This window comes from Peromyscus maniculatus, chromosome 5, assembly GCF_049852395.1.
Source record: "Peromyscus maniculatus bairdii isolate BWxNUB_F1_BW_parent chromosome 5, HU_Pman_BW_mat_3.1, whole genome shotgun sequence".
Classification (NCBI taxonomy): domain Eukaryota; kingdom Metazoa; phylum Chordata; class Mammalia; order Rodentia; family Cricetidae; genus Peromyscus; species Peromyscus maniculatus.
Genome location: NC_134856.1, coordinates 43365142 through 43389355, shown reverse-complemented (window position 1 = coordinate 43389355; position 24214 = coordinate 43365142). Strand labels below are relative to the sequence as shown.

Sequence of the window (24214 nt, the reverse complement as noted above, 5' to 3'; positions counted from 1 at the left end):
TAGGAGGAGAAAAGAGAATTCTAGATGAGAAAATGAACCTGTTGGCAGCCCCACGTCACAGAGTGCAGCTCTTCTTGAGGCCTGGGGACGTGACCCTGGGCACCTTCAGCTCTCTCTCATCGCTCTGCTTACCCTCAGCTTCTGCTGTGAGCTTCTCTTGCTAACAGCACTGCAGCCAGAAACCAGCAAACAAAGCCAAACTCGAAATGTGCCATTGTCCCCAGAGTCTGGCTTTGCGGGCACGAAGTCACCCATTGATCTCTGAAAGGCGTCGCTGAGTCCTTTAATAAGCTCCTGTGTGAACACAGCTCCAGGTCTCCCACTTGCTTTGGGCCCCTGCACAGACTTATTTCCTCATTTTTCTTGTAGCTCACCTCTTCTCCTGGACTCCTGTTTGCCTTTTCCTTGGAGTTCAGTATTGCTGAGGTACTCCCCCTTCACACACCATCTGTTTATTTTTTCACTTAACTGTGCTTAAAGCTCCCATAGAACCTTCCTTCTATTATTGTCAAGTGTCAAGGAAATCCTCTGGTATTGAATTCTTTTCTTTGAAACAAGCCCTAGTTTATCTCTAAAGAAAAAGACGTAAGGCTGGGGAAGAAATCCTCCACTGCAATTACAAAGGAGCATGCCATAGATATGGAGAAAAGCCTTCTGTAGACAATGTCTGAAGGCTATTTCATACAACAGGGAGAAGACCACAAAAAGGGGAGAGCTATATCACAAGCTATAGAAGAGAAGTTATTTAGAAGAATAATTTGCAGAATATAAGGATAAATGCTCATGTTTGCTATTCACTGGAGCAGATGATACCTTGAACTGGGATAATGGTGTCTGCAATGCAGAGTATATCCACATTAATAGTAACTGTTCAGTCTGAATGAAAACCTAGCCCAGCTGGTCAAACGCAAGAACTCCATGTCATTCATCAAATCTACACTTATGCATCAAGAAGTTGGGGCATGTGGCTGCAGAGATGGCTCAGTAGTTAAGAGTACTGGCTGCTCTTCCAGAGGACCAGGGTGTGATTCAAAGTACCCACGTAGTGGCTCACGACCATCTGTAACTCCAGTTCCAGGGAATCTGACACCCTTTTCAGGGCCTCTGTTGGCATTGCACACCTGTGGTGTATATGCATGTATTCAGTCAAAATACCCCCAGAGATAAAATTAAAAATGAACACATCTTTAAAAGGGGAAGCTGGAACACATGTTGGGAGTTGGCCATCTGCTGGGCACTGCACTGGACTATACAGACAGCAACAATCAGACCTAGCCTTGTGTTCATGAAACTTGCACTCAAAGAGCATGCTTGCATGTTATTTCCTATCAAATTAAAGAGCGTATCTGAGACCCTTGGAATTGCAGAATTTACCGGACCCTCCTCCAGCATCTTGCAAAAGTTCACCTACACCAGCGCACATACTCACTTTGTCATTGTTTCTCAACACCAACGGGACTTCATAGACTTCACAGGGAGAATAGTTCTGGAATATGATTTCTGATGGAAACGGCTGGAATAAGGCCTGATCCAAGTCAACTCCAGAATACTGCAATTGAAAGATAAAATTACTCATTCTGTGAACAATGGCCAAGATGACTAGGGTAAATAGTGCAAAGATCTAATTATTTAAAATAAAGAACATAGGAGTCACTCAGAAGGGAAAACCACCATAACAATAGTTAAAATGAGTGAGATTGTTTTCATTAACTTCATCACAAAAGAAGATAGAAAATTTGGGAGTCAAGATAGAAAATTTGGGAGCTCAGTCAAGGACAGCGATTCCAGCACAAGCATGAAGACATGAGTTCTGATCTCCAGGACATACATAAGAAGGCAAGCATGATAGTGCATGCCTGTGATCCCAAGACTGGGAAGGTAAAGGCAGGTGGGTCTCTGGGGCATCCTGGCCATCCAGCATTGCCTAATCGGCTAATTCAGATCCCGATAAGAGAACCTCAAAAAATAAGGTGGATGGCTCTTCAGGAGCAACACCCAGGGCTGAACTTGGGCCTATACTCTTTATTGTGCATTCAGGCGTGCACACACACACACACACACACACACACACACACACACACACACAGAGTAAAAGACCACTTGGTCCTCGGTTAAACAGAAAATAAGCTAATAAAAACCACTAACTCAGATTTTGTGATCCAAATGTGGGGTCGTTTGACCCAGCTGGCCTGCGAGAGTAACTCCAGAGCTCTATCAACAACTATCTGCTCTGCCACACTGCTAACAAGATCACAAGGAATTGCTGGCCGGGCCGCAGGAGAAAGCGGATGAGCGGTCATGGAGAGCACTGGGGATAGAGACAACTGGGTTACATTTGCCTCTATGCATTAGACTGGGGGCTGAGATATGTACACAACTCTTGAACCTGTAGCAAGGCTAAGAGTCAGAGACTGGTGTTCCAAAGCTCTTCTAGGAAGGGTAGGACTCTGATGGGCTTTACTCTCACTGACCTGTGGCTGGATGTGCCACAGAATAAGGATGAACTAGGGTCCCTTGAGTGCTTCAGTACTCAGGGAAGTCTGGCACCAGCAACCCGGTCCCCTCTGAAGGAAGAGAGCATCAGCACAGGATTTGGATAATTTATGCAATCTTCCAGTTGTGAAATTTTATAGCTTACAGCCAAGAATGCTTTTCAAGATGAAAAAAAAAAAAAAAAAAAAACCCCTGCAGATTGTAATTATATAAGCCGGCCATAAATATGAGGAAACAGTATGTCAGCACAAAAAGCCAGCACAAACAAGAGGTGACAGAAACAGCAGTATGATCCACTCTCTGAAGCACAAGGCTCAAAATTTGGCAGAGGTAGAAATGGTAAGAAAGTAAATGCAAATTCCACGCCACACACAATAATGGGAATCAGGGATTCAGGGTGTGTGTGTGTCTAATAGCAGATTAGCCACAACTGGAGTGTTCCTGGTATGGAGGTTAGGTTAGAAGAACATTCAGACCAAGAAGACAGACTGAGATGACAGAAAATTCAGGAGAAATAAAATGAGCAGGTGATACATGAAAAGGCCTGGAATATGTGCATTTGGAGGCTCAGAATGAACCGGTGGGGAAGAGGTATTATCGCTAGAACAATGCCAGAGAAGTTTCCATGGCTGATGACAGAGTCAATACAAACATGCAGGAGACCTTATGAACTCCAGCAGGATTAAAAAAAAAAATGCATGCCTAGGTAGATAATTATAAAACCATTAGAAACAGAGGCAAAAATGTGCAAGAGATGCTAACAGGAAAAAGAGAGTATATTTCATAGCCAAAGTGTTGGCTGCTCAACATAATTAAAAGGGCAAAAGGTGTGAAAATAATGTCCAAACCAAAAAACCGAACAAACAAAACCTTCTGCAGAAATAATATTCTCTACCCTAAAAAAACTCCCTTCAACAAAGAAGTTCAAACGGAAACATTTTTAGGAAGATTAAAAATTACAATTTTAACAATGTCCAAGGGAAAACACTGAAGGGTATTCTCATAGAGGGAGAAGTTTATCTTAGATCTTCAGATACAGGGGAGGAGAGAGGAATGATAAAAGGGTAACTATCTGGTAGATCTAAATGAACTTGGGCCATACAGACAACACTACTAAGAACTTGCTCATCCATGGGCTGTGTGCACCCGCTGGACCCCTCACAGCAGACCCGGATGGGCACGGCCCTATGGCCTCCTGTACTGCTATGAGTTTCCCTGAATACTTGCTTTTTTATCAGAGTAATGACCAATGTCATGACATGAGGGAAATCAGTCAGAAATGAAAGGGCACTTCTTGTCATATTCCACTTGCATAAGGAAAAGTTAATCTGCAATGTGAAGGGTAGGTTAGTAATCTTTTGGAGGAAGAGGGAGAGGTAATGACTAGGAAATGGATGTAAGTAACCTTTCAGGGAGCCAGTGAACATGCTTATACTCATAATATATACAAATACACAGATGCAACACACAAGTTTTTATTTTAAAAAAGAAAGCTGCTATCCTCCCTCCAAAAAATATGCACAAGCTTACACAGCCTTCATAACACTTCACTGAGAATTACTGAGAACCTTACTGATCAAGACATCACTCAGTGTTAACAGACAGGCCAAGCAGATTCCCTTCCTTCAAAGATGGGTAGCAGAAACAATCATAATGATAAACTGAGCCAACACATATACACATAGACGTGTGTGTGTGTGTGTGTGTGTGTGTGTGATATATATATACATATATACGTAAAATACTTGAGAAAGAAGTAGAAAAGGATACAAATGAAGAATTTTTAATTTCGTGTGTATATTGGGGTATATGTATTTGTAGACACGTGTGTGTATGTATGTGTGAAGGCCAGAGGTCAACGTTGAGTGTCTTCCTCTATCACTCTCTGGGGTCTCTTACCGGCCAGGGAGCTCTCTCTGTTCATCCACTTGTCTCGCCTCCTCAGCTCGGGGTCATGGATGCATGCCGCTGTACCTAGCACGGTTCTACACAAGTACCAGGAGTCTGACTTCAGGTCTTCATGCTTCTTCCATGGCAAGCACTTTACCCACTGCCCCATCTCCTCAGCTCTCGAGTAAAGAATGTGTATCAGACTGTATTGCCAATAAGCAATGGAGATTCAATGCTTGTTTGTTTTTGTGGTGCTGGGGACTGACTGTAAGTCCAGAGCAGGCTAGGCTAGTGCTCTGCTATTGGGCTACATCCTCAGCCACACAAAGCAATGACAATCTTAACCACACCATTTCACCATACTTTGAAACATATAATGGAGAAATAATAAAAAAGCATGAAACAAATATTCAAGGATACAGAGAAGACAAAATTTGCCTTCCAATAAACACCAAGTTTCCAATACATGCCAAGCTCCTCCCCACATGCTGAACACATACTAGTGAAGAGAGCCACCAGCAGCCCTGTCCTTGCAAGGCTGGTGAGTCCCTTCCCAGGCTTTACAATTGCTCTTCCTTCCAGTTGGAATGTCCCTTTGCAAACCTTTGTCGGACTTGCTTCAGACATCTGTCTAGCTCAGAAAGGCTGTCCTACTGCACTCTTCAGCAGGGCAGCCATCACCCCATTCTCTCATGAGAGGTAGTTCTGCATGTGAACAGGGGTAAGAAGGAAGGGCAGCAGGAGTCAATGTGCCACACAGAGGAAGGAAAAGAGGTCATGAGGGAGGCAGGGAGGCTGATGCTGAGCCTTAGGACCCAGGGTCAAGTTTAGATTGTGTGGGAGTAATAGAAGTCACTGGGAAATTTAAATGTGGGAGTCACATGAGCTCATTTACATTTTAATTACGTGTGTGTGTGTGTGTGTGTGTGTGTGTGTGTGTGTGTGTGTGTGCAAACAAATGCTTACTGTGACGTGTATATGGAGGCCAGAGGACAACTTGTGGGAGTTGGTTCTCTCTTTCTACCAGGTAGTAACTGAGAATTGAACCCAGCTCATCATGCTTGATGGTAAGCTTTTTACCCATTCATCCATCTTGCCAAGACCTCCTTTACGTTTTTATCATCATTCATGTTGCACTGTGGATTACTGGCAATGGAGAGGCAAGATAGAAATAGGCTAGAGGGCTGGAGAGGTGGCTGACTCAGTAGGTCAAATGCTTGCTGCACACCGGCAGACATGGTAGCCACCTGCAACCCCAGCACTCAGAATGCAGAGATGAGGGACCCCAGGAGCAGGCTGGCTAGCTAGACTAACTACACCTGTGAACTCTGGGTTCAAGTAAGAGACCATGCCTCAATAAATAAGGTGGAGTATGCAAGACCTCATGTCAATCTCTACATGCATGCACACACACATGTGCACACTCCCCTCCACACACACATGCAAGCACAAACATGCACGTGCACATCACACATACACATGCCAAAGAAAGAAAGGAGGGAGGGAGGGAGGAAGGAAGGAAGGAAGGAAGGAAGCAAGCAAGCAAGCAAGCAAGCAAGCAAGCTGTTTCCGTGGTTGCTATTTGGATAGTCTACATGCTAGCAACTGGACCAATGGTTGAGGAAATGGTAAAAAATGGTTTGACTGAGATATATTTGTGAAAGTCAGGGAGTTTACAGCACTTTCTGCTGGATTTTGAGAGAGAGAGAGGGAGAGAGAGAGAGAGAGAGAGAGAGAGAGAGAGAGAGAGAGAGAGAGAGAGATTAGAGAGAACTCTGAAGAGCAGCCTGGAAAACAAGATACATGGAATTACTGTCTGCAGGAGGCAGGGGTGGAAGAAACACAGACTTTGAGAGACAGACCACAAATCTGCACGTTGAGCTCCGGCATATCAAGTTTGAGCTGCCAACTGTCCACGGAGCTGAATATTTGATAGTTCAGGGGACTAACATGCAGCTTGAGATATAAATGAGAAGGTCGGCATCAAACACACGGGCTGGGGATGCAGCTCAGTGGAAAAGCAGTTGCCTAACAGACGTGAGGCATCCCAGCGCCTCCAACATCAAATACATAAATAGCAAAAGAGATAAGAGGATCCAAGATGCCATTCTCCTTGACAAGGTCACCTAAGACACAGCTTCTTTCTGTGGACCATGACCTCATATGGGGTCACATAACTGACTATAAGAGGTCATGAAAAACTTGTGAACAGGAAAAGTTTTCTGAATGTATGACCCCAAATTAGTTCAGAATCAAATGCATAATGGACCTTAGTTGTCTCTGGCGGCAACGGCCTGTGCCGCACCTCATGGTTTTACTGCAGCCTCAGCTCTAAACACCATGCATACTAATGAGATGGATGTGCACACGTCACACTGTGGCTGCTGCTACACTGTGCCATGCCAGTGCAGGCTGCCTGAAACCCTGCAGCTCAAATTCAAGACCATTCTATGCTATGAACTGCAGTGCTTTTACTGGGAAGATCACACTTTCTGTCCTTATAGAAATGGTTACTTACAGAAAAGAAAGACCTTTAATATCTTCCTGCAATCACTCCTCAACATGGAAATGTCAAATTAGTGCACGTCTGAACTGGACTGCATGATTTTAAAATCCATTGTTTCCATTGCTGATTTGAGTTCCATTTTTTAAAAAAAAATAATTAAATGAATTGTGGCTTGGAATTCAGAAGGAATTTCTAACCATTTCTGAATGGCCCTAAACAGACTTCTACCATCTGCGCTTCATATTTATGAAAAGCAGCATTCTCAGCGCTGAGGGTCGTGACACTAAAATATCAATCAACTCTGAAAAATGTTGATGATCCTCTCCACCATCTACAGTGTATTTAACCAAGATTAAATCCTGGTGAAAAATAAACAAGCACATCCATCTCATTAGCATGTGAATAGCTTTCATATTTTAAAAAATAATTAAAATTGGGGGCCAGCAGGATGGCTTCGTGGGTAAAGGCACTTGTTGTCAAGTCTGAGGACCTAGGTTTGATTTCTGGGGCCCACATGATGGAAGGAGAGAACTGACTCCACCAGCTGTCCTCTGATTTCCGCACACATGCCAAAGTATTAGGCATGCACGTGTGCACACACCATATGTAAATAAAGTACAATAAAAATCAAAGTAAATGATAAGACAGCAAAGAGTTGCTTCAAACTCCATTCTTCATAATTTATTATCAGATGTTTGGGGTTTTTTTTTTCAGATGTTTGTTTTGTATACTTACCTTTTCTGAAAGTTTTTGATTTTTAAATATTTTTAGTATGTGCAAATGGTATGTGTGTGTGTGTGTGTGTGTGTGTGTGTGTGTGTGTGTGTGTGTGTGTTCAATGCATGCTCGAGTGTTCCATGGTACACATGTAGAAGTCAGAAGAAATTCTGGGATGTCAGGTCTTGTCTCCACCTTGTTTCAGATAGAGAGGTTCTTGTTTGCTGATGCACACACCAGGCTACCTGACCCACAGGCTCTTGGGATCTTCCCGTCTCTGCTCCTGTCTCGCAGGGGGAATGCTGGGAAGAAAGACATATGCTACCATGCCTGCCTTTACATGGGTTCTGGGGATTAGAACTCAGGGCCTCATGTCTGCTCAGCAAGTACGTTACCCACTGAGCCATGTCCCCAGGCCTGTTTTACACATCTATCTTCTATGCCTATATTACGATTGTCACTTAACATTTTCTCAGACAGAGGGGTCATATGTCAAAAACAATGTTTAGGAGGCCCTGATCTAGGAATGAATTTAGGAGAGAACAGAGAGTTTCGGGGAAAGAAGATTCCATAATGAAGTTGGGAAAGCACAGTTGGAGTGATCGCTCACACGCTGATGGATTACAAGATTCAGAAAAGAGACAGGGCTTCAGATGACCGGAGATGACCAGAGTCTGCTGGTAAGGAAGGGACACAGAAGACAGCCTGCTCAGTGTCATTTCAATAAAACAGATGAACACAAAGTGAAAAGTGGGTTAGAGAGGCGATGCCAGGAGCAGAGGAGCAGACAAGGAAGGCCCAACACATCCATAATTGATGCTCCTAAAGGGAAAAAAAACTCAGAAGAACATGAAAAATGGTGGAAATTTTAAGAAATAAACTGCCTGCAGATAAAGCAAGAACACAGTGACATGGGGAAAACTCAGTCGTGTCTAAGTAAAATATTAAGCACGAATGAAGAATTCACAATCAGAGTGTGCAGGCTGGAATGTTAATGTTGTCTGTGGGGGGAGGGGTGGGCTGGCTTCGCAACTTCTGTGAGCATCATTTGATGCCAGAAGATCATGAAGGAAAATATCCATGGAGTTGTTAAGGGGAAACCCCAACATAGAATCATATGGGAAAGAAGTCTGCAGTTAAAAAGACAATATACAAACATTATCAAAGACATAAAGCCAAGATCTGTAAGTTCATCTAGAGGGAATTAATGGAGCCCAGTGGTTCCCAGCGGGAGAGAAACTGTTCAAATCCAGAGCACAAATACACACAACCATGTGGTCCTCCTTCAGAGCAGTGCTCAGGGCATAACACTAAACTATGACACGTTAAATGTGCCGGCCACACAGGCCTGCTCTGCCAGTGCCCCAGAAGAGAGGAAAAACCATGATGAGGGTGAGATAGCTCTGGGAAATGCTGTTCCCGCTCAAATGTGAAGGGTGTTTGCTGGGGAAAGAAGATGCCATCAGCATCATCAGATGCTATAAAGATAGCAATGCTAAACACAGCATGTTCCTGTGAATCCTAGGCAGCCAGAAGAAAGGCTTCAGAGATCCATTCTCATGTGGAATATAATTCAGATAACTTGGGAAGAGCTGGGAATCCCTTTGAGGGGGCCCGTCTGCAGTCATCCCATCAGTGGAGATTTGTATCATAATTTATACAGAAAAAGTGAGGTATATAATTTAAGAAATTAACTAAAAAGTAGGAAATAAGACATTTTGAAACATCCACTAATTTTAATTTTTTGTGTATGAGGGTTTTGACTGCATGTACTGTGTTTGCAAAGTGTCTACAGAGGCTGGAGGAGGGCACTGGAGCCCCGGAACTGTAGATGGATATTAGTCACCACCTGAGTGCCAGGAATTGAACCTGTTTCTGCAAAAGAAACAAGAACTCTTAACTGTTGGGCCATCTCTCTGGTCTTGAGTTCTTCTTTTTTTAATTATTTGCCCCTAAAGCCAAGAACACGTAGCCTACACTAGAATACAGAAACATGAAACATTGATATTTTTCAGGCTGAAAGTTTCTTAGAAACGGGCCAAAATGTGGTGGTATTTTCTTTGTGCACCCCAATGAAGTTTGTATGAGGATCAGAGGAAAAAGCCAGCCACTATAGTAAACATGAGGTCAGGCAGTGGTAGCACATGCCTTTAATCCTATCACTCGGGAGGCAGGGATCCGTCTGGATCTCTGTGAGTTCAAAGCCACACTGGGAACAGAGCCAGGCATGGTGGCACTTGCCTTTATCCCAGCACTAACTGTAGAGGTCTGGAGGTCTGGACAGACAGACAGGACAGGAAGTGATGTAGCTTGGCGGAAAGAGGAAATGAGATGGCAGAACAGAAAGGCATATAGGCGTGGGTATACAGGAAATAGGTCTCTTTGGAAACTGAGGTGTCGGTGAGGTGAGGTTGTCTGTGGCTTTTCCTGTTCCTCTGCTCTCTCAGGTTTTTACCCCAATATCTGGCTCTGGGGTTGTTGTTGTGTTTTTTTAATTAATAAGACTGTTTAGCAATTCGTGTTATGGAAAACCAGACAGCAAATGCCTGCTTTCCCTCCCTTCCTTCTTCACTCATAGGCAGTTCAGGAAGGACGGACAGCTTGTGACATGAAGGAGAAAACTTAATTGGGCTTGGCTGATATAATTCTTGGAATTACTCTTACCCCGTAAACAATTGTATCAAATACCAATCAGAAGTAACTAAATAGGCGTGGAATTAGTCAAAAGTGATTTTAAATAAGGTTTGCTTTTACTGACCATAGTAACTACTATACCAGGTCACAGAGATCAACAGACAGAAGTGACAGAGCTGTCCCCAGAAGGGACTGGCTAGCCTAGAAACACTGCTTTCTATTTAGCATCTCTTGTCACGAACATTTACATGGTTTATGCTCTGCCTGATGTGCTTTTGAAAGAGTGTATTCTGGTTTTTAATTATGTGCATGTGTTGGGGGGTTATGCACATGAGTACAATGCCTTTAGAGGCCAGAAGAGGGCATCAGATCTCCTGGAGCTGAAGGTACAGGCAGTGGGAGCTGTCTGACATGGGAACTGAACCTGGGTCCTCTGCAAGAGCCACAATCCCTCTGAACCACAGAGCCATCCCTCCAGCCGTTGCTGTACCTTTTGATGTGTTGTTTCTCCCATATCTAAGAGTTCGATGATCTGTGGCCGGCATATAATTCGAGTACTTGCCAGTTTCTGCTCTGTGGTGAGGGACATCTCCTTCAGGAACTCTGAGGGTGTCAGCTAGAATCCAACAAGAGCCCAGTTCAAACATGGTTAGTCTGAGGAAGTGTTCTCCTAAGCACCAGTAATGAATAATTTGTATGTGCAGCTTTCAGGATAATTGTGGAATGTCACTAAGTTCCCTTATAAAATATTGAAGATGACTAAATTATACACGAGAAATCCCAGGCACTTCTGAGGTCTTTGTACAGCAACCGACAGTGACATGCACTAGCCCATCCCTTACAGTTTTGAGGGAAGCATACAGTGGAACCCTAGAGAAAATAAGTCAAGGAACTACACAAGAATCTGCCCAAAGAGCAGAACACCCATGCTCACAAGAGGTTTCTGAAAAGACAGCTCTACATCTGTCTACAAAACAAAACAAACCACAAAACACACACAACAAAACAACTTGCAAGAATCAAAGCTGAGGAGCTGGAGACAGCTCTGTTTCTGAACCTACAGATCAGGCAAGCAGAGTGCTGGGATGTTTATCTAGACCACATCATGCTAAAGGGAAATGTAAAATGTAAAGGGTCTTAGAGGTGTGAGCCGGCCACTTAAAAACCAGTGATGCATTCAGCAGGAGCTGCAAGCTTGCGTCAGACCTGGATCTTGCAGCCAATAACATTCACACACTGAAATCAGAACACAAAATGTTTCAATACCTACAAATTTTATGAGAAAACACATGCAAATTGTCATTTAAATAAAACTAGCCCAGCAGAGAATTAGCTACCCCAAATCTGTCACTGTTGTGCAGTTGTGGCTGTTGTTCTAGAGAGTCCTTATTGTTCCAGCCCTACTTTACATGTGAGGAGGGTGTGACCATTGGCAGAGTCTATGCCAAGACGGTTTCTAAGAACTTGGAATATGTAAGTCAGCCGATTTAGGTTAGAGTCTAGAACTCTTCCATAAGGCTTCTCTCTATAATTGAAGAATCACCTCTAACACAGTTTTCAACTTGTGTTAAGTTCTTTTTTGTAATTTGCAAGGCATAGAGCATTAAAAAAAGAATGACTGGTATCTAGTTTTCCTATGTATTTTCCCAGATACCAGTGGATCAAGCAGCAGATGGCACAGGATCCTTAGTGGGCAGAGTTAAGAGGTGTCAGCAATAGTGTGGCTTAAATTAAAACAACAAACTCTTAAAAACAAAAAGTCAGAGCCTTGATAGATAAGTAACAGCAGCCACCACAATGACTGACTTCATTTTTCTAGTTCAAATGCAACTCGAGATTGGATAAAACATAGGCAGTATCATTCATTGCCAGAACCACACTTTTTTATTACTGTTTTCTACAGCATGTGGTTCGTAATCCAGTTCCTAGCACAACATTTTTTCACTCATTAAAAATACACTTATTTTTATTTTAAAAGAAAACTACGTATTTTCCCAGATACCAGTCATTCTTTTTTAATGCTCTGTGCCTTGCAAATTACAAAAACAACTCTTGCCAGTGCATGAATTATTATTATTAGGCTGAGTCATATGAGAATCTGGTATTTGACTGTAACTAAACTACATGAATGGCAGTTCACACGGCTCTACCTACCATTCAGAAAAGGTTGAAATATACACATGGCAATTCACATGGCTTTACCTATCATTCAGAAAAGTTTGGTAAGTTTATTTACATCATTACATGATTTGGGTGTGTCCCCCAAGTTCATGTATCAGAGCCCTAGTGAATGAATTAATGGTTCTCTTGGAGTTTAGCTTCCTTCCCCCCTCCCCCACACATAGGTGCTTGCCACATGGGGCCATTACCAGATGGAGCTACCCAGGGCTGGATGGACTAGGTTCTACAACTGCAAGCAAAAACAAACTTCATTTCTTATAAGTTGTCCAGTTTCTGACATTCTGCTATAGGAACAGAAAATGGACTTAGACAGAAACTCTTATTCCAACTGATTACTCAGTCCAGCCCTGCACCTTGAAGAATATACGCAGCTTAAGAACTTCTCCAGCTTTGGAAGGCATTTATGCTCTCCAACACACTAGCGGCTGATATGATATTAACAGTGATTCTCTGATATTCTGAAAGAACAAAATAACATTGTCCCAAGGATACTACACCAGGTATAAGATACAGAAATTCCTTGATACATTACCATCCGGTTCACTTCTTCCTCTGTGACCACCTTTGGGCTCATGGGAGGCAAGACTTTGCTCTGCAGTCCTGTGATCACTTTGGCCAGCCCCCTCTGCACAGCCCCCATAGATTCCTCAAGTCTTTTACTTGTCATTTTCAGGTATCTCCGTTGTTCACCTAAAGATAAGGGGGCAGGGTTAGAGCAGATATCAGTTACTTCCTGCAAGCAGGTCATACAGTTTAACATGTAGGGTGTTTTGACTGGATGTATATCTGTATACTATATATACATGCAGATGCCCATAGAGGCCAAAAGAGGGTGTTGAGTCCCCTGGAACTGGAGTTACAGATGGTTCTATGCCACCATGTAGGTACTGGGAATTGAACCTGAGTCCTGTAGAAAAGCAGCCAATGCTCTTACCCACTGAGTCATCTCTCTAGCTCCATGTTGTACATTAATGTGGCTTTTTCATACATGGGAAAGCTAAGAAAATCATCTTCAAAACTATGTCAAATGTTTGTAACAAAAACATTAAACAAGAAGTTGTAAAAAATTAACTAATTTAAAAAAAAAAAACAAGGAAAACTAAAAACAAGGAGTTGTATTCCGTGTGACTACATGTAGTCTTATCTCAAAGTCTAGAATCCATTTTTAGGCCAACTGCAGGCTTTTCTGCTCAGGAAGACATGAATGAAGACATAAGCCATCCCCTCGGTTTGCCATGTTTAACTTCCAAACACAACAAACAAACACTGCCCGCTAAGGATCCTGTGCCATCTGCTGCTTGATCCACTAAGTTCCAAGATCCCGCTCAGGACAATCAACCCTACAAACAGATTAAACATGGGCTTCTGGTCTTCACAGCTGGGTAGAGACCAAAAAGGAAAAAGAAAATATAAGAAGAGGAGACAAAAGGGAGAAAAAGAAAGTTCTGGGAAAGATTTGAATGTTAGAGCCATGAATATGTCGCTTGTAAATCCATCTGCTATAACAACTCTCCCTGTGTCTTCATGGCTTTGGGGAAGTCAGCTCAGCTCTTGTGATCGGTGTGTCCCAGGGTGTGCTTCTCAAAGAGATACTCTGCACACCAGATCTGGGGGCTCCCAGCTTGTGCAAGTTGGCTATCTGGTCACCCAGTTCTTTGACACATTCCACCTGTTCATTCAGGTAATGGGTCTGGATGAAGTCGCCCAGTGGAGCTCATTTTGCCAGTAGCCAGTTGTGCAGATCCAGCCGTCACTGGACCTTTAAGAGTGACTTATGAACTATGGCAACAGTGTGGGCATCATTTCCTCCCCTCCACCAATTTTTTTTAGTTTGAATACACTTTCACATAGCCTATGTGACATGCTTCTTTTCAAACAAAATAAAACATAAACACAATGGCTTTGCTCTAAACAAATTATGGTAAAAATATATGAAGAGCTCAAAATGACATCGGTCTCATTTGTCTTAAGTCCTGGCATTGTGGGGATGACAGGCAGCGGCCGGTTCTGATGACAGGTGATAGATGCAAGGTAATTGGCCAACTCATTAGCATTTTTCCATCTCTAAGCCACTCTTAGAGAAAAATCACAGATGGGGTCGAACATCATGGTCTTCCAGGAGTCCAGCTGTGCTGTCTGGATTCATATTTTCACCAATAAAAAACTGATAGGTACTGAAATTCTGCAGCCCCTGTCAGAAAAGGTTTTAATCTTTCTGGTCTCTGTCCTTCAAGTTTGCCTTTGAGTGATTTCATGCAATCATTATATATTTCTTACATGGCATTGGTTTCCTTTAAGTGACGGTTCACGACAATCTCAACAAACACTACTCAGTTCTGTGCTTTTGGTACGGTTGCTCTCAGGCCTTTGGTGGAGGCGTTTCCACTATGTCTCCTTCTGTTCCCCAAACATCTCCATGTCCAGGTGCACTCAGCCAGAGGTGTCCTGGATCTCGTAAATGTCAGAGAGCAGCTCTTCAGGGCAGGTGAGGTCCTGGAAGAGCATCACTTCGGCAGGTGGAGGGAGATGGCCGCTCAGGAGCCCAGAGCTCAGAGCATGTGCTGTACAACTACAAGGAGTGATGAGCAACCAGGGAAGCCCTCACAGTTTCTTAAAGAGCAAGCCAAAGATTGCATTAAGTTCGTAAATTATTGAAGCTCCAGAAAAAACATCTGATCGTAGGAAAACTCAGGGAAGACGGCAGGCAAGATCCCTTCTATATTAGTCAGGGTTCTCTAAAGGAACAGCACCAATAGAATGAACACCACACACACACACACACACACACACACACACACACACACACACACACCAAAAAGGGATTTATTAGGCTGGCTTACAGGATGTAGTTTGGGTAGTCCAGCAATGTCCCTCACAACAGGAAGGCCAAGAATTGGATAGCTGTTCAGTCCACAAGGCTGGATGTCTCAGCAGTCCTGATCTGGTGCTGGAGTCCTAGAGAGCCGCTATCTTCAGTCTATGTTAAAAGTGGGTTCTAATACCCAGGAAGTAATGCCACAGCAGCAAAGATGGACTTGCCAATGAGAGTGAGGATGAGCAGTCAAAAGGCAAAGCTTCCTTCTTCCATGTCCTTGGATGAAGACTGCCACCAGAAGGTGTGACCTAGCTTTAGGGTGGGCTTTCCTGATTCAAATAGTCTGATTAAGAAAATCCCTCACTGGCATGCACAGCAGCGTGTGGGTTTAATTTATTCTAGATGACAACCGAGATTAGCCATCACATCTTCCTGAGGAGTCTACTAGAAAATGAAGTTTATCCAGTCAAAGAACTGAAGAATTTCAGCCAAGAGACTGACAACGGATGTTTCTTGTGTACAGCTGTTCAGCTAAAATTGAAATGAAGTTGAGGACATAAGGCAAAGCGTGCAAACATTTTCTGAGAAAGTAAAAGGAATGGACTTTGAGGATGGAAGGGAAAAAGAGAAAGCAAGAAGTAGAATAAGATCATTGAGTACTGCATACATCATAGGCAGGCATCAAACTGACCAGTCAGTATAAAGAACATAAAGGGCACCTCTGAAAACACAACACAGTCTGAGTGGTGGGGTGCTATTCTACAGGCCTATCTTGGTACCCTCTGGCTCTTTCTCTCGCAGATCACTATCTGCCACATTGTTGGGTAGTCCCGAAGCCTACATAGAGAACCATACTGTGAAGTGAACTGTGAACGAGGCCCACAGCAACAGTGTGAATGTGCTTAACAATGGGTCTTCTGAGGCCCACTGGCAGCCATTGAATGAGCTGAAGGTGGCTTCTAGACCGAGCTGCATCCTGACAACTGCATGCCCGGACCTGCATGAGAGGGGCCCAGGCAGGGGCATTCAGGTGTGTCCCATCCAAATTCTTAAGACAGGAACTGTGAGGAAAATAAATACCCACTGTTTGAAACTACTACTTGGACACCCTGTTATGCAGCAGTAGCTAAATAATAGAGGCATTATAAAGGATTTAATATAAAAGAAAGTAGTGGAGCATAAAGACTTGAGGTTTGCTCAGCTCTCTTGGGAAGCTCCATCGTGTAGGTAATAAACATTTCATACCTTCTATTATTGGTCCATGAGTGTCTTTCATTATCCTGAACATCCTTCAAATTTTATTCAGTGATGGGAATTCTGTCTTTGAGAGGTAACTTTACCAGAAGCAATAAAAAAGCAGGGATACTATAGTGAGACCTAACACTGTATACACCCATTGTTTATAAGAATAGGGATTACAATTCTCATTTAAGAGTGGAATATTTTTAAAGGATTAAATAAAACAGAGAGGAAACTTGTACAGTGCTAAAAGCCATACTTCATACTTCAAAAAAAGATATAATAAAGAAAGGAATAGTTATTTGTAAGATAAGGCAAAAACCATCTATCAATAAAAGCAGAAATTACAGGTGTATACAGAGATGCACAAGCACAAATTATCAATTTTTAATATCGACTTGTAGGAAAAGGCATGTTAGCTGGACAAAAAATAAGTAAAATTATATCAGATTTGAACAATAGAATTTGTTAGTTTCAGGGATGCATATGAAATGATACATCTTAATGTTATAAAATATACTCCTTCAAGAGCAAAGGAAACAGTTGTGAAAAATTGATCATATATTAGGGGATAAAATGGCAGTAGGTTTCCACAATCTATAGATGTTATGAATAATAAATACTCTGATAACAATATGATAAAACTGGAAATTAAACACATATCCCAGAAAATTGTAAACCCTTCTGAGTTGGACATGGAGGTTCTGAGCTGTGGTCCAGTTCCTAAGGAGCTGAGGTAAGGGGCATAACATGAGTCTGGAAAAAGTCTGGATCACACAGTAAACTCCAGGCCAGGCTGGGCTACAGAGTGAGACCCTATCACAACAAAGAAAACAACAACAACAACACAAATAAAACTCTCTTCTTAATGAACAACAAGAATTAAAAATCTATGAAAGAGTCGGGCGGTGGTGGCACACGCCTTTAATCCCAGCATTTGGGAGGCAGAGCCAGGTGAATCTCTCTGAGTTTGAGGCTAGCGTGGTCTATAGAGAGAGTTCCAGGACAGGCACCAAAGCTACACAGAGAAACCCTGCCTTGGGGGGAAAAAGAAGAAGAAAAAAATCTAGGAAGAAAGTAACATATCCTGCTTATACAATTATAGTAACAAAGTTAATATGGTGTTATGAAATATACCACAAAATTGCATGTTATGTCTCCAAAAGTCTAAATTTATTATATATTCTTCCTAATATGACCAACAAAATGTATCCACATATACTTTGGGTTTTATGTATATGCATGTATGTGTCCAGCACCACTATTCTAGGAACCTATCCAAAGGATATGTTGGTTGATACACAACAATGAGCCTGGCAACCTATAGAGAGATGTGCGGATTACGGTAAAACAGACAGATGCACCCCCATTGTGGACTTCTGAGCTGTGCAAATGTTTTACATATCAGAGAACCAAGAGGGGAGAAAAATCAATTCTTAAAAATTGAAAAGAAACCAAACAAATGAACCTTTTTGTACACCAAGCTGCTTTACAAACTCAAGAGAAAACAGTGACTCCAGAACTGCCTCTGGACTGGTCTATCCTTCTTGGGATTTACTGGGAAAACATAGAAGGCAGAACAGAAATCTTACTGTCCACTCAATGGCTGTGTATTGTCATACTATTAGTATGACATATTTAGTATTTTAAAAGTAAGTGTTTATATCAGTATTGTTAGGAGCCAAGTGTCTCATCATAAAAACTAATACATTGCAAAAGGTTCTTATATTAGGAAGCCTATATCTCTTTGCATAAAATATTTTGGGTGCTGAGGACCAAGTTCAGAGCATGTGCATGCTAAGCATGTATTCTAGCACTGAGCGATGCCCAGTCCTGGAGAGCCTGTTGGCTTACTTTCAAATCGAAGGCTCATTGTGGCTTTCCCTTTGTTAATAACCAGCCCACTACAGCAAAGGAACACCAGCAGAAAGGACGAGCCACAGACTGCGATTGTGAACTTGAAATACCATTTACCTCTAAGAGGACCAACCGCTCCTAGAAGAAATGGTTCATTTGAGACTGGGGGCACACACTGTGAGATGAACCTAGAACATTCTATCACACTATACAAGGAAACTATTAAAGGCTGCCAAAATGGTGTCAAAGACTGAAAGGTTCAAACCCAGGCAGGTGTGTGGTTTGATGCACTCCACAACACCACCGATAGCCTGTGAACAAAAGCCCAGACCTAGTTCTAACCAAGCTTCTAGATGCCCCGCCCCCATACCTCCCTGTGTGCAGGCAGATGGAGAGGGGGGTGGGGTGGATGAATAAGAACCTCCTATAAGAATACAGTTAGGCCAGATTCAGAATGTGGGAAAGTTACAGAAATGAGACAAGTTTAGTGGAGCAGTAGCTTGCTTGAGGAGAGAAGAGACCGAGCTTGAAGTCGTCTTTAACTGACCAAGGGCAAGGAAGTTTGGCTTATGAGTCCCCAAATGAATAATAAAAGATAAAAACCATCATTGTTCAATGAACTAAGTATCTTTATTTTTTAACTAAATAAGATCACATCAAACCCTGTCCATTCCCAAAGCTTAGTGGTTCTGTTAGTGTTAGCACTTGCTAGATATATCAACTAACTTAAAATAGGCTTTAAAAATTGTTAGGTAGGATGATAGTGCAGTGAACCTGAGTGTTTGTAAGGAAGTTATTATCTATTAGCAAATTTTTAGGAAAAAAATTTGTAAGTAAAGAGAAATTATGTCTGATATTGACCTTAAAACACTCCAGAAAAAAAGTGTGTCTGTATGTGCTCCTCTGTGTGTGTGTGTGGGGGGGGGGGGGGCAGGGAGTGGACAATGGGGAATGTTGTGAACTATTAAAGTTGGTCCATAAAATGCTTTCTAATATGTTTTAAATTTTTTCATAATTAAAGATATTAATAAGGATAGTGTCTTAGTCACCATTCTATTGCTGTGAAGAGACACTGTTACCAAGGCAACTTGTATCAAAGAAAGGATTTAACTGTGGGGCTTGCTTACAGTTTCAGAGGTTTAGTCCATTATTATCATGGTAAGCATGGCCACATGCAGGCAGGCACTGGAACAGTAGCTGAGAGCTACATCAAGAGAGAGAGAGAGAGAGAGAGGGAGAGAGAGAGAGAGAGAGAGAGAGAGAGAGAGAGAGAGAGAGAGAGAGAGAGAGAGAGAGAGAAACTATGGGTTTGGCATGGGCTTTTGAAACCTCAAAGCCCATCCCCAGTGACATACTTCCTCCAGCAAGGCCACGTCTCCTAATCCTTTTAATCCTTTCAAAAAGCGCCACTCCATGGTAAGCATTCAAATATATGAACCTATGGGGGCCATTTTTATTCAAACTACCATGGGTGGGGAGACGGCTCAGTCACTGAAGTGTACGCGCCACAAGCACGAGGACCTGAGTTCATTCTCCAGAACACACATATAAAAACCAGGCACAATGGCGCACACTTATAATCCCAGTGCTGGGGAGGTGGAGACAGGTGGGTCAAATAAAAACAAGTTACATAATTTTAATACACAATCCATGGTGCAGAGTAAACATTCCTAATATAAAGGAGCATTAGGACAATAGCAAGGAAAAGCTGGACCCACTAAATGAAATTAATACATGCATTGCATTGCAATTATTTCCTTATGAACCTGTCTAGAGCTCCAGAATTCAAGCTCCTTGATTATTGGGATCACATAACATTGGCATATAGAAGGGGTTCAGCAGATAATTAATTGTCCAGCTGGGTGGCTATTGAGTTGTACTCACTCAAAGCATTTTTAGGAGGCCCAGACATCTCAGATTAAACACTTCAAACTTTGCTTTGTCTTCTTTAACTTAAATGTCAACTTTCCACTTCTGGTATTTCTACCTCACCAAGTTTAGGTTGAGTAAGTGCTCACTGTCTGTGACTTGATAGCTTCTTTTCAAATATAATGAATAATGAAGAGGTGGGGAAATGCATTCTCAGCTATCCCTTAGGACAGGACTTGGGATTTTCCACGAGAGGTCTACCTTCATATATTTGTACTGGATTCCTTTCTGTGATGCTTGGGAGTGGATGCTCTTAAGCACAAAAGTCACTTTCTATAGGGAGTTATATTCTCTTCACTCCTGGGAACTCATGATAGAGTTCAAATTCAGAATGGATGGCTGCTTGGGAAACAGAATTTCATGATGTGTGTTATTAAATTGGTGAATGTCTCCAGATGCTCCAGGGCTGTGTGCTTGTCACATTAATAACTATCATGATCACCATGATCACGCCCCCATCCATCATCTCTATGCTTGTTCTTTCATCCTAAATGCCTCAAAATGTATTACCTTCTGTCTTCCCTTTTATCATCTTCCATTTCCAAACCCGACATCTTCTCAGAAAAGAAAAACAGAAAATGGCAAATTTCCTCCAAAATTAACTCTCACAAATGTTAAAATCCTTTCTAGACAGTAAGAAATATATGAACTAAACTAATTTGAAACATCTTTGGGGCCAAACACTGCATTTCACACTTATGATATATTTCACTAACCCACACCCTTCTATCGCATTTTAACAAATAGAGCTTTGATAGACAAAAATGCTTCTCCCCAGTTAGAAGTTATTTTTTTATTTTCAGGAAAAAAAAGAAGATAAACCAAATCCCCGGTGAACTCTCATTTCTACTAGGCCCAAAGGTTCTGGAGTCTTTATAGCTGGAAGTTAATCTCCTTGGACCTCAGTAAAGACAATGACAAAAGTGTCTATAGTTGCCCACGGCCGCATACCAGACTGCTCCCCAATACAGGACACAACACTGCTTACATGACCCTGAACTAGGGCTATCAATGAAAGTTTGTAGGAAGCTTGGCCGGGTGATTTTGGCATAGGCTTTCTTGTGATGTTGTAGTCAAAGATGGAACCGAGGCTGCATAATCTGAAGGCTTCACGAGGGTTAAAAAATTCAAGATGGCTCACTCATAGAGCGGGAAAGTCGGGCCTGGTTATCAATGCAAGGCTTCAATCCCCCCTCTCCTAGACCTCTTCATCAGGACTGCTTGAGTGTCCCCAAAGCATAGAGACAGGCATAAGCAATGTAAGAGCTCATGCAGAAGCATAAATACAATGTCACTTTCAATCCGAAAGTCACACGATCATTTACACATCTGGCCAAGCAGATCATCCCACAACAGGACATAAATATCGGGATTCGGGATAACTGGGAGCCATCTTGGAAACTGCCTATGCACTCCAGGGGGTTATTAAAAAAGATTACATGTGATGGTCGTTGTTAAGTGCTCTTTGCCCAGCACCTGGCATATAACTAACTGCTCTTGGTGTTACCATTGTTTCACAGTCTGGTTAAAACCAAAACAGCAAGAAGAAGAAAATCTAAAGAGAAGAAAATTCTGTTCAATTAATCTTGCTTGCTGAATGTAAATGTGAGAGTTGACACCCACCCACACATCTTCAGCCTCTGCTTCTACAGTTGGGTGGGGTGGGGGTGGGGCGCTCTTCCATGGTGGGTTGAGATGCTGAATACCAAGCTAGCAAGAAAGGATCAAATGGAAAACACTGAAGTCAATACAACATGACTTTTGTTGTGAAGTGGGGTTTCTTTGGACCCTGAGTAGAAGATTAATTTTCATTTTATAATCCTGCTTCGTCTTCTGCCATCCTCCTGTCTCTAAAGCTGCTATCCTTCTTGGTTTTCTATTTGTTTGATATCTTTAAAATTGGATTATTTCTGATGTTGGCCTCTGCTCCCTTCCCCTTGAATATCTGTGGACAACAACGCGTCTCTGCAGGATGTGTGACTTCTTGTATCTCAGGTAGATCAAAGAGAGAACTTTCAGAAGGAATTTTCTTATTTGACCCATGCTGGAGAAAAGGAAGATTCATATATACAAAGAAAAGCCACTTTTCCGAGGTCAAATTACAAAGAAGAAATATCAAGTGTTGAAAACTTGTTTAAACTTTAGAAGCTTCTAGACCTGATACATTGGGAAAGTCAAACAGCAAACTAAAAGTCCCATAGGAAGAAGGTAAGAGGAGAGAAAGGAAGGTGCCAGATGATCTTGTTGAAACCTGTGAGCTCCAACTCACATCATTTTAAAAAAAACTGTATTTTATCATATTAATTGTACAAACTAGTTTCAGTATGGTGTTTTCATTTGTGCATTTAATTTTGCAGCGAATACCATGACTATAAGGATTACAGTTGTAGGGCTGGCCAGATGGCTCAGTTGGTAAAGTAGCTGCAGAACAAGCTTGAGGATCTGTGTTTGGATCCCAGCACCCATGTAAGGGCCAGGCATGGCGGTGAGTACCTGCAGCTCCAGCATGGGGAAGGGAGCAGAGACAGGCAGATGGCAGCACCCATGTAAAGGCCAGGCATGGTGGTGAGTACCTGCAACCCCAGCACCCTCTCCTGCCATTGGTGCTCTTGGTTTTCAGGCTTTTAAATGCAGACTGGAATCAATCCCACTGGAGACCCAGTCCTCAGCTTTCAAACCACACCTTCTCTGGACCTTCAGTCTGCAGGGGGCAAATTCTGGGACATCTAAGCTTCTACAGTCCCATGAATCAATGCCTTATAGTAAATATCTTCCTAGATATAGAGTGTAGCTATAAATATGAGTTGTTATATCCCCTAAACGACACTATTAGAGTAATCACTCTGCACAAAAGTACTGTATTAATTGAATACAAAGGAGATCATGGACCTGGGTGTGGTGGCTTAGTCCTACAATCTTAGCACTTAGGAGGCTGGGGCAGGAGGAGTGCCATGAGTTCAAGGCCAGCCTAGGTTACGTAGTGAATTACAGACCAGATGTAGAAAAAAATGAAGGTAGAAAAGGAAGGAAGGAGAGAGAGAAGAGAAAGAAAGAGAGAGAAGGGGAGACAGACAGACAGACTGGTATATGGTTACAAGAAGCCAGAAATCTAACTGGATTTTGAGCTTGGCTGTATATCTGCCCACATTGAGTAAATAAAAATTATTTTCACTTGATTGAACAGATGATACATACAGATTTATATTTCAATAAGGTGGATAAAAGATAAAATGGTGTCTTAAAATATTTTAACTTGAAATGTTCATGTAGGAAAATGCCTCTCATACTAGGTAGAGTTGGAGGGAGAAAGTGGTGGATAAATGTAGTTGTATGTATGGTCTACCATATAACCCAGCTATACCACTTCTGGGCATATAGTCACATGACTTCATGTTTTACTACAGAGATAACTGCACATACATGTTCACTGCCATTCTAGTCACAATAACTATGAAATGAAATAAACTTAGATGTCCATCAACTGATGGATGGATGGATAACAAAAATACGGTACATATACAATATGAACTATTACATAACTGTTAAAAATTAAATTATGAAATTTTCAGATAAATGGATAGAACTGAAAAAAATTATACTGAGTGAAGTCACTCAAACTCAAAAGATAATTGTTGCCTGAGGGCCTTATCTCCAAATCTTTTTTGTGTGTTTAATATGGACTACATGTGGAAACTAGGAAACCAGAAACTGGCCGTTGTAAAGGAGGTGCATTTAGTGAAGGGGATGCAGGTGAAGTGAGAGAGAAGGGTAACTCTGGGTGCAGAGGCGCTCAAGCACATAGCGAAGTGATGGACATGCGGAAATGAGGGGCCTTGGACAGACTAAAGTACACGTGAAGAAGCTATTGGGGAACCTATGATGTCGCAATCCAAGTCAGAAACTGTAAGAGGGGACAGAATATGTGGTGAGAGAGAATGGGGGAGACCACTGGG

General features: G+C 42.2%; 1 protein-coding gene across 3 annotated transcripts in view; it reads right to left on the bottom strand.

Annotated features, from left to right (window-relative positions):
* Hydin (HYDIN axonemal central pair apparatus protein) overlaps positions 1–24214 on the bottom strand; it is a 358418-nt gene that overhangs the window by 309396 nt on the left and 24808 nt on the right. For all 3 annotated transcript variants that reach the window (XM_042277692.2, XM_015992939.3, XM_076571514.1), the window contains exons 2-4: positions 12954–13111; positions 10731–10856; positions 1430–1549 (exon numbers count right to left, since the gene is read on the bottom strand). In XM_042277692.2, the coding sequence (XP_042133626.1) occupies positions 1430–1549; positions 10731–10856; positions 12954–13111 (404 nt within the window). The remainder of the gene's footprint in view (positions 1–1429; positions 1550–10730; positions 10857–12953; positions 13112–24214) is intronic.